This window comes from Netta rufina, assembly GCF_964035555.1.
Source record: "Netta rufina genome assembly, chromosome: 3".
NCBI lineage: Eukaryota > Metazoa > Chordata > Aves > Anseriformes > Anatidae > Netta > Netta rufina.
In genome coordinates, this window is record NC_140125.1 from 68,046,474 (window position 1) to 68,057,756 (window position 11,283).

At 46.1% G+C, this 11,283-nt stretch overlaps 1 protein-coding gene across 4 annotated transcripts in view; it reads right to left on the reverse strand.

Annotated features, from left to right (window-relative positions):
- FBXL4 (F-box and leucine rich repeat protein 4) overlaps nt 1-10,854 on the reverse strand; it is a 58,843-nt gene extending 47,989 nt beyond the window's left edge. For 3 of the 4 annotated variants that reach the window (XM_084283893.1, XM_084283891.1, XM_084283894.1), the window contains exons 1-3: nt 10,796-10,854; nt 5,879-6,050; nt 4,487-5,076 (exon numbers count right to left, since the gene is read on the reverse strand). In XM_084283893.1, coding sequence (XP_084140019.1) covers nt 4,487-4,995 — 509 coding nt within the window. In that variant the 5' untranslated portion in view covers nt 4,996-5,076; nt 5,879-6,050; nt 10,796-10,854. Of the gene's footprint in view, nt 1-4,486; nt 5,077-5,878; nt 6,051-6,403; nt 6,481-10,795 lie in introns of those variants that run through there. The other variant, XM_084283892.1, reaches the window with a different exon arrangement.
- Nucleotides 10,855-11,283: the final 429 nt, after the last annotated feature.

Genomic DNA, 11,283 nt, shown 5'->3' on the forward strand with positions numbered 1-11,283 from the left:
CCTACTTCCAGAATGTTATTCTTAGTTGGCATCTCAATTTTTGAAAGGGAAAATAAGGGAAATTAAGCAGAAGACATTCTTGTAACTCTTCATATTCCCCTCCCACAGGTGCGGGAAAGGAAGGAGAAAAAATCCTGCATACATCATGTGGAAAAAGGGTTCCTTCACATTATGCATAAGACATTTGTATCTTTCAGAAGTAGGAGACAAACCAAAAGGTACATCTCTGAACAGCCAACTCCTACTGAGGAAAAGTACAAATCCCTCTAGCGCTGCTCTATCATCAAGACCAGAAGTTACTGAAAATGTAGAACGGACAAGGCTCGCTGAGACTGCTAGCCTTCTAAACAAAAATAACACTAACCTACGTAAGCAGAACAGGAAATACTTCTGCCTACAAAGAAAAACAAGGTCCTACAGAAATTCCATCCGTTCAGCGCTTGTTCTCGTGGGGGACTTCAACTTCCCTGACATATCCTGGAAGCACAACACAGCCCAGAGAAAGCAGTCTAGGAGGTTTCTGGAGAGCGTGGAAGATAGCTTCCTGACGCAGCTGGTTAGTGAGCCTACCAGGGGTGGTGCTCCGCTAGACCTTCTCTTCACAAACAGAGAAGGACTGGTGGGAGATGTGATTGTTGGGAGCTGTCTTGGGCAGAGTGACCACGAAATGGTGGAGTTCACTATTCTTGGCGAGGCCAGGAAGGGGACCAGTAAAACCGCTGTATTGGACTTCCAGAGGGCTGACTTTGAGCTGCTCAGGACACTGGTTGGTGGAGTCCCTTGGGAGGCGGTTCTGAAGGGCAGAGGGGTCCAGGAAGGCTGGGCGCTCTTCAAGAGGGAAATCTTAATGGCACAGGAACGGTCTGTCCCCACGTGCCCAAAGACGAACTAGCGGGGAAGAAGACCGGCCTGGCTCAACAGAGAATTGTGGCTTGATCTTAGGAGGAAAAAGAGGGTTTATAAGCTTTGGAAAAGTGGGCAGGCCACTAAGGAGGACTTTAAAGAAGTAGCGAGGCTGTGCAGGGACAAAATTAGGAAGGCCAAAGCTCATCTGGAGCTCAATCTGGCTACTGCCGTTAAAGATAACAAAAAACGTTTCTATAAATACATCAACACAAAAAGGAGGACTAAGGAGAATCTCCATCCTTTACTGGATGCGGGGGGAAACTTAGTTACAAGAGATGAGGAAAAGGTGGAGGTGCTCAATGCCTTCTTTGCCTCAGTCTTTAGCAGCAATACCGGATGTTCTCTGGATACTCAGTACCCTGAGCTGGTGGAAGGGGATGGGGAGCAGGATGTGGCCTTCACTATCCATGAAAAACTGGTTGGTGACCTGCTACAGCACTTAGATGTGCACAAGTCGATAGGGCCGGATGGGATCCACCCAAGGGTACTGAGAGAACTGGCAGAGGAGCTGGCCAAGCCGCTTACCATCATTTATCAGCAGTCCTGGCTATCAGGGGAGGTCCCAGTTGACTGGCGGCTAGCAAATGTGACGCCCATCTACAAGAAGGGCCGGAGGGCAGACCCGGGAAACTACAGGCCTGTCAGTTTGACCTCAGTGCCAGGAAAACTCATGGAGCAGATCCTCCTGAGTCATCACACAGCACTTGCAGGGCAAGCAGGCGATCAGGCCCAGTCAGCATGGGTTTATGAAAGGCAGATCCTGCTTGACGAACCTGATCTCCTTCTATGACAAAGTGACGCGCTGAGTGGATGAGGGAAAGGCTGTGGATGTGGTCTACCTTGACTTCAGCAAGGCTTTTGACACCGTCTCCCACAGCATTCTCCTCAAGAAACTGGCTGCTCTTGGCTTGGACTGGCGCACGCTTTGTTGGGTTAGAAACTGGCTGGATAGCCGGGCCCAAAGAGTCGTGGTGAATGGAGTCAAGTCCAGTTGGAGGCCAGTCACTAGTGGCATCCCCCAGGGCTCGGTGCTGGGGCCGGTCCACTTTAATATCTTCATCGATGATCTGGACGAGGGCATCGAGTGCACCCTCAGTAAGTTCACAGATGACACCAAGTTAGGTGCGTGTGTCGATCTGCTTGAGGGTAGGAAAGCTCTGCAGGAGGATCTGGATAGGCTGCACCGATGGGCTGAGGCCAACTGCATGAAGTTCAACAAGGCCAAGTGCCGGGTCCTGCACCTGGGGCGCAATAACCCCAAGCAGAGCTACAGGCTGGGAGAGGAATGGTTGGAGAGCTGCCAGGCAGAGAAGGACCTGGGAGTGATGGTGGATAGTCGGCTGAATATGAGCCAGCAGTGTGCTCAGGTGGCCAAGAAGGCCAACGGCATCCTGGCTTGTATCAGGAACAGTGTGACCAGCAGGGCTAGGGAGGTGATCGTCCCCCTGTACTCAGCTCTGGTGAGGCCGCACCTCGAGTACTGTGTTCAGTTTTGGGCCCCTCACTACAAGAAGGACATGGAGGTGCTTGAGCGGGTGCAGAGAAGGGCGACGAAGCTGGTGAGGGGCCTGGAGAACAAGTCCTACGAGGAGCGGCTGAGGGAGCTGGGCTTGTTCAGCCTGGAGAAGAGGAGGCTCAGGGGTGACCTTATCGCTCTTTTTAGGTACCTCAAGGGAGGCTGTAGCGAGGTGGGGGTTGGCCTGTTCTCCCACGTGCCTGGTGACAGGACGAGGGGGAATGGGCTTAAGTTGAGCCAGGGGAGTTTTAGGTTAGATGTTAGGAAGAACTTCTTCACTGAAAGGGTTGTTAGACATTGGAACAGGCTGCCCAGGGAAGTGGTGGAGTCACCATCCCTGGAAGTCTTCAAAAGACGTTTAGATGTAGAGCTTAGGGATATGGTTTAGTGGGGACTGCTAGCGTTAGGTCAGAGGTTGGACTCGATGATCTTGAGGTCTCTTCCAACCTAGAAATTCTGTGATTATGTTATTATGAAAAAAAGGGAAGTCCGGACTCGTAGTCTAACCACATTTCAGGAGGATAAAGAACATCCCAAAGTTTTTAATGAGTATTTTCTCTTCTATTTTCTTTTAGCTCTCTGAACATTTTTTAGTGCACCTTACTAAACAGCTCCTTCATTTAACATTTCTTAAGCTTTTTTTTTTTTTAATTTATTGGTCTTTACACAGAATTGGGAAGAGTTGTATTTTATGAACCAACAACTAGTTAAGCATTTTTAAGACAGCATTTTTCAGAATTATATCCTTGCATTGCACTGCAGCATACTATCTTCTTATATTATGAAGTTACATGAATAATCGCTACATTATTAAACAAGTAAAATTAAAGTTCACAGAACAACTGACCAGAAGTCATTTCACATTAGGTTCTAAGTTCAAGAGTCTTAAAAGCTATCTGCACCCACACAACCCTATAAATAACTTCTGTATTAGCGCCAAACGCATTCCTACTTCTTAATATATGCCTGTCCTTACTAGCTTGACCTATCGCTGCTCCTCGAATTCAGATGTTTACTTTAGAGCTACACAGTATCTATTCATTAGAGAGCTGGAAAACAAACTTACTAAACAGTAGATGACACAAACACACAGAACAGATTCATTGAGAGTTCTTATTACATATACAACACCTGATTTTCTAAGGTTTACAAAAAAAAACATCAATTGCCCAGTAGCTGAAACATGTTTTAGGCATACTTTTATTGCATATACCAATAGCTTTTCCTAGTGTTTTTTCCCCAACTCTGTGCTTTCACGTGTTCTTTCTGTTTTTATTTCCACACCTCCTCACCATGAGCTTCCCACCTTGCTTACAGCATTTTTCTTCATCCTTTTACTACTTTCCAGGTCCCCCTCTTCCTGATCCCTCACCCCCTACCCAAAATGTGATCAGGAGTTCTCACTATCAGAAAAAAACAACAGGACCAAGGCTTTTCACCTGTGGAGCAAATAAAAAAAATCAAGTGCTACTCACGCTCTTTGATTCAACCAAAAATAAAGATCAGATAAATGGCATCACCTTTTGTCTGACCATTCTATACTTCTGCTTTTGGCCTCATTTCCCAATGAATAAGTATAGTGCCCAGTTCTAATATATCTATATATATATATATATATACACACATGCAACCTAGAGCATGCAGAGAGAAGTTCATGGCTACTTGAAGCAGGACAATATTGCAGCCACAAATCCTCAGTCTTCCGGACAATTTTCCTTTCTTACTACAGAAAGGACTCAGAACTGCCATTTCAAAAATGATTTTGGATATACATAATTAGTGCTCGTAAGAATTCCAACAACAACAAAAAAAACCTCTCCTTACTCAAATTAAATCTGATATAAGGATCTGCATTAACTCATGCTACAAAAGAAAAATCCAGATCTCTTCAAGTTGCTACCAAAACATGTCACCAGTCTTAAACTTACACAGAAATAAAGAAAATCTCAGAAATGAAATAGAGAAATACTAAGAAGCAAAGTTTGCTAAACAGCATTATTTGTAGTATTTAACATTTTAGAGAATAGAGGAGTGCTCTGAAGTACAGAGAAAAGGAAAATTTACCTTACTTCAGCTGGTGGGTTTTGTGAGTAAGGATTTGCAGAGCATGCCAAAATCCGAACTACAGCTCCGGGATGATATGTTTCCAGAATGTGCACTGCGGTAGGATAAACTTGCTCCTCAAAAGCGAGTTCCACATAGTCCTGGCTGCAGAAGGAGGTGGGCGTCCTCTTGAAAGGCAGTCGAGCACTAGGACAGTGATCCCACCAGGTCCCGTAAGTTCGAAACACAGCCGTCTGAGTAAAGTCACCGGAGCTAGGGTACACGTTTGGTATACCTGCTAAATTCCACATGGTATATGACATGCTGTTTTCACTACCATAATGGGAGCTGAAATCCAACACTTCTTTGGCATACTGAACTATTTCAACATTGATAGGTAAGGCCCGGGTGTTCGATTCAATAGCCCTCCGGCTATTCATCTCTCCTCTCGTAGCTGTCCTAGCTCGGCGCCGAAGGCACATATAGTAAAACATGCTCAGCACTGTTAACATGGGAAACACTGGTGACATCTAGACACGACTTACGAAGCTGCAAAAGGTCAGGAGTCCTTTATAAGGTGCATTAACTGCTTGTGGTGTTTTGCAAAACAGCTGACAAAACAGAATGAATAAACAGAGTGAGCAGATTAAATATATCTTAAAACATGACTTTACTCTTTTGAATATCCTCTTAAACAATGTACTGCTACTAAAACATTAATAAACTATCATATTTTATGACAATTATTTCTTTGTAGGCTACTAAGCATGGCTTCCCATTTATTGCATTTAAAAGAGAACACTATGAAAAAACATTAACTAAAACTAACCCTCAAGTAACAGTAAGACTAATAGTTAAAATAAGTATTGTTTTCCGGGACTTACTGAGAACAAAAAACATCTTGCACTGACTCATGAAAATGAAGTCAAGTATAAAATGACATCTGGCCCTTGCAGTAAACAACTCTTGTAGGGTTCGTGATTAACTATAGCTAATTTTAATGATGATAATCTGCAGCATAGTTTTAAAACAATTAAAAGAAAAGTTCTAAAGAAAGTACTCAGGTACATGGGCAGGCTGCAAACATACACAGCTCAACAAAACCTAAGTTACTTCACTGCTTGTATTCTGCAGCAAGACTGCTCCCAGCAACCAAATCATTTCATTTAAAGTTAGCTCAACTATATCTAGACTATCATCTGGAGAGTAAATACACTCTTCAAAGACAACTTACATAGGAAGTTGGACAGTACTCCTGTGAACTGTTTCCTCTAATTTGTTCCCATACTTTGAATGGCTTTTAGAGTGAAACAAAAAGAGCTTTGGGCATTAACCTAAACCTAAAAAAAATCCCACAGTCTTTCCCATACCAGTGCACTAGCGTGAATGGTTTCACAAAAATATTGTCATTACCCTTTGAAGTTGTCCATGACAGCATTAACCAATGACTGAAGGGTCACCAGCCTCCTGAAGGATGCTCACAATTCATTAACACTATCATCTTCCTTTAAGCCACACAACAAAGTAAGTCTTCTGAAGAGTCCTGGCATCAGAAGCAGAAGTCCCCATAGAAAGCATTTTAATTCTGGTAAGAGAAAATGATTTATGTAACAATTCAGTTATACACAAGATGTACTAGATCTGCACAGACATGCACCCTGAAAAAAATCAGCACAAAATGTACTAATAATTAAAGATATCAACCTGTTTTACATGGCCTAGACTGAATCACAAGTAAAAGACAAACAAGTAGGTTTAACTACTAGAAAAAGGCTAATTATGTATGAGCCTCTTCAGTAAAGTTTTCTGTTTACAGTGGTAAAGAAATATTTATAGCTGAACATTTTTTTTTCAGGACAGAGAAGTGCTGTATCATATTCCCTACTAATAGAGATCCTCTTACATATGCTTGCCCCATATTTAGCAGCCACTCCATACCTGCATGATGCAAACAGTCGGATTTACCCACACACAGCAGAACCGGGACCGCGTTCCCTGATTCCTGCTAGCGGTACACAAGGCACCCGGGCAGTAACACAGCACTCCTGGATCATCCTCTCCAGTACGCAGACTGTTTCTCTGCTGGCCTCCAGATTAGCTTGTTTGCCAGCTCTACCAGGAAAAACAAGGAGCAGCGCCTGTAACCTGCTACAGGCCAGAACAGGGATGACGAAGCATATCTCAGAATAGAATAAACACGTCTCCAACAGCCCTTATGGAGCTGCCGGTTAGTTTACACTAACCAGCATACACTTACATACCACAGTGCGTATCCTGTGGTAACCGCTGAGCCATCAGCAATGACTCTCTAATAGCAGAAGATGCATCACACAGCAATTAACACGATGCCTCTCATTGCCTGGGAGACAAACCACCTTATTTACCATTCAAAATGGGTACACGTGGGGCTGTACCTTGCAGATCTTTTGAAAGGATAAATTGAAACTATGGTAAATAAATAAGCAAGATGGAGAGGAATCAAAGTGGCATTTGTATGCTTCAATGCAAGTCCACTGTGCATATTTCTTGGGTAACTTGCTCGTCTCCCATACTCACAAAATGCACATACAAACCACTCTCGCCGTTTGAACGCTGTCAACACGGCGCATGCAGTAACAGATAAGGCAGGCTGCACCATGCCGTCCTCTTACGCATGACAGCAAGAAAGTTTCCTAATGAAGTGTTCACTTCTCACTTTCTTGCCTCCTCTATTATTAGCTTTTTGTTTAGTTCCTGCCCTTCATTCAGTTTCACATGTTGACATAGCTGTCAGCAACATGAATTGCTCCTGACATTCAGTGCAGGAGGAAATGCGTAGAGATGGTATTCGGGATTCATTTTAAGCTCTGCCGGAATGCCAAAACCAAATAATGTCACATTTCCCCCAAACATCCTGTTGAACCATCTTTTAGAAAAAGCACTGGAAAAATAGCAGCAAACTCTCCAACCTTTTTCCTTTAAATGAAAATAACAGGTCCCCTGGCCATGGCAGAGGGGTCCCAACTCAGATAATTCTATAATGACAAAGAACAGATAGCTTTTCAGCACGGAACTGCCATAAGATGTATGTGAAGATTACAAGTATCTTCTTCTTCTGGCTTTTTCCCCCTCTTAAGTGAAATCTCTTTATAGAGTGTGCCAGCAGACATCAAGCTTCTTGTCATCAAGCCCTGGCATCACGCGGAGCCCAGTGCAGCCACAAGCCCCAAACTCAAACCTGCACCGATTCAGACAGCTTGGAGCCCACTCCACACGACTCAGGGCTTCACAGAGCTCAGCTTGCAGAGCCACTTGGCTGGGCTGCATGAGTGGGCATGAATCGCCAACCTCATACCACACGTGCCCTAAGTAACTTCATACCTGCACTGAAGACTCAGAACTTGCTCCAACCCCTGCGCAGCACCCTCAGAGCCCAGCTTACAACTAAGCCACATTCCCATCGCCCCAGCTCAGAGCAGGGTGACCACCCGCTGCCTCGAGGCAACTGAGGAGCCAGATGCCAGGTCTGACACAATGGGTAAATGGCAACCACGCGCCAAGTTCTTCATGATCAGGAGCATCACTTCGGTTGGGTTATTCTTCCCCACCAACCTGAATGATTTCCATCAAATTCTTATCAGACTTACAACCTTGAGACGGACACGGCTTTGTCAGCCTTGGCTGTCATCAGCCAACAGGCTCAAGTTGAGAAGCGGGAGCTAACAGGGAAGAGCATACAGCTGTCATAAAACCATGTTAGTCTGAACAATACAAGTGGAGGAAAATTATTTCTAAAGAGTTAAAAGTAACATAGGATTTAGTAGCTTATAAAAGCAGGAAAGAAGGATAAACATTAGGACTGTAATACAAATAGAAACCCTTTTTTCTGGCATTTTATAGGAAGCATTAACACTTGTATGGAGTTAAAAGACCAATGAAAAGACAACAAGCTGGTGAAAGAATTACACTAAATATAGATCTGTAGGGCCAGGTGATGGAGAGATTTGTTCAGAACTACCACAGGTCAACGTGACTTCCAGTTAAAGGGACCCACCTTTGCAAATGTAAAGATGCAGGCTCAGGCCTATGCAAAGCATCAAAATAAACACATCCAGAGCAGTGCAAAGCTTACATAGAAAACTTTTTTTTTCTTCCTTCAAACTGATTATTTTTAAGAAACCCATTTGGGCCTATGCAGCTATACCTTCCTATCTGTAGCACTCCGTTGCATATTGTTCTTTTCTATGGACATAATTATGCCAAACTGAAGCTTAATAAAGGTTTCTTTTAAATGTACCTTTTTTATTCTCCTCCCAGGCAGCAGCACTCTATACATTTATTTGCTCTTTTTCACATCATATTCTTTTTCAAGACACCATTAAACAGGCTGGCACGGTGCTACTGCGTACCAGCACCACCAGCAGCCACTGCAGAAGCCACTGCAGCCGGATGAGCAGCTCAGCACCCTGAACCAGCTCAGCTTGGCTCGGCTCACTGCCACTTTGGGTGAAGCCAGCGCTGGCTCAGAGCTACTTTCTTTCAAAACACATCACAATCCACATGTTTTATTGGCACTTACAGCCTCTCTTACCCAATCGTTACTTAATTGACAACCATTTCAACGATGTGAGGAAATTCCCTTCTTCTACATGATGAACTCTTCCTCCCTTCTTGCTACACATGCAGAAAGCCTTCTGAGACTGTAATTCATTACTTCCTTTCTTCAAACACTCCTTGATAAAGGAACATATCTTATGGCTTCTCTACGTATTTAATTGGAACAGGAAGTAACTAAACAAAAGTATTCAAGGGTACTAGATCTCTTTGTACCACTTTGTTCCTTTTTACAGGGTGTTTACGTACACAAATTCATTGTCCAGGTTCCAAGTAACCCATCCTGTTCATGATTATTGTACCATTCAGTTTATTTTTGCAAATTCAACTCCCCAGCATTCAGTTTTCTCCCATAAGTGCAGAAACATGAGCAATACGTAGTTACTCGCCAAGCAGAATGCTACAAAGATGTGGGAAATACACAGAAAAATAGTGGGGGGTCGAGGGGCTGCTGAGCGAAGGATGTGTGTAAGAGACATAATAAGGTAACATATTATACATAGGAATAAAAAAATGAAAGATGGCATATTTCATCCCTGAGCCATCCCTGACAATACACGTGTTAGAGAAGAGTTCGTACTATTTCAAGAGAAGCAAATGCTGTATCTAAAAGTCACTCATGCAACAGGTTTGAGTTTTAAAGCCAGAGGGGTAGCAGTTCCTCTTTACACCAGTTTTGCTGATCCCATGCTTGGGAATACCACTATAGAAGAAACAGCAACATTGATAAGTTGCAAAAAGCAAAACTAATAGATCATATTATCTCTGAAGAAAGATGAATGCAATTAATAACTACGTCTCATGTAAAAGATGGTCAAGGGGAAATGTTAATTATCTTTGCATGTTAATGTGCAGAGGGAATACTGGAACCTTACATTAGAGGCTAAAACAGTATTTTTACCACGTGTTAGCATCTCTCGCTGTTAATTTTGTACGTTATGCCAATGCCTACATTCAGCTTGTTGAAGTGAGGAGCTAACGTCAGTTAAAAGTGAATAAGCTCTTACAACACTTAGGCCCCACTTGCTGTGCTGCTTCGTGGAAGATGTCCTGGCCGTGAGACTGAGCCATTTTACAAAGGGGAAACTTCTGAACTTGCACCTTGGGACGCAACTGGATGTTAAGCAATTTGAACTATTTAAAGCCTTGTTTGTCTTGTTGTCATGAGCATCAGACCATCCCAAATCCACGCTTTCCAAATGACTCCAGTGACCGCCTCCGCCTTCTGGCGAGGACCAGACCTCAGGTGGCGGCTTGGCACCCCGGTACCCGTCAGACAAACCCCAGCTGTGCGGGCAGCTCGGGGCGACCACCGCCTCCCGCAGCCTGCCCAGGGCACCGCGCCCCGCGGGGTGCCGACCACCAGGCACAGCCCCCGCACCCGGCGCAGAGCCACTTCCTTACCAACTGCCCTCCCAGCCACGCCGCAGAAATAAGAAATAAAATCAACCCTGGGCCAGCCCCGTGGCCTCCCTCAGGTGTAACCGGGCACAAGCCCAGCACCCCGCCCGGACAGCGCCCCGCGGACAGGCGCTCAGGGAGCACCCCATGGACCCCCCTCCTGCCCCTGCCTCCCTCCAGCCGCCCCCCGGAGCCCAGCGGGACCCCAGCGGGACCCCAGCCCGCCCCTCCCGGCCCTGCCGGCCGCAGACGCGAGGCGCCCGCCCGGAGCCCACGGAGCCCCCGAGCCCCGGCAGCCGCCCCCGGCCCAGCCCGGCCCCTGCCCCTGCCCCGTACCGCTCCGCAGGGCGAAGCCGCCGCCGCCGCCGGAAGCCCCGCACGGCCGCGGAGGGCGGGCCGGCGGGAGGGGAGGGGCCGCCGGCTGCGCGTGCCCGCGCCGTTATGGCCGCTAACGGGCGGGGCGCTGAGGGGAGCGGCGGGAGCACCCCGCAACACACACACACACAGACACACACAAGGGGTTGCCGTAGGCAGCCTGAGAGCACGGGCCTGGCTTTAATTGATAATTGTTAATGAACACGCGCTCCAGCTCGGGTGTGTTGCGAAATGAGCGTCACGGGCGGCTTCCGCGCTGCCTCGTTCGGCACGCATGCCCGGGCGCTCGTGCCTCCTGCCCCAAAAGCTGTTTCCTCTCCAGGTCCTGTGGCGATCGCCCAAGCCGCTGTCAGTCCCTCCAGGCTCTCCCTCCAGGCTCCTCAGTCCCCAGCGCCACTCCACTAAACGTGGTACCAGGCAAAACGCCTGGCGAGCTGTGGTAAGGGTGT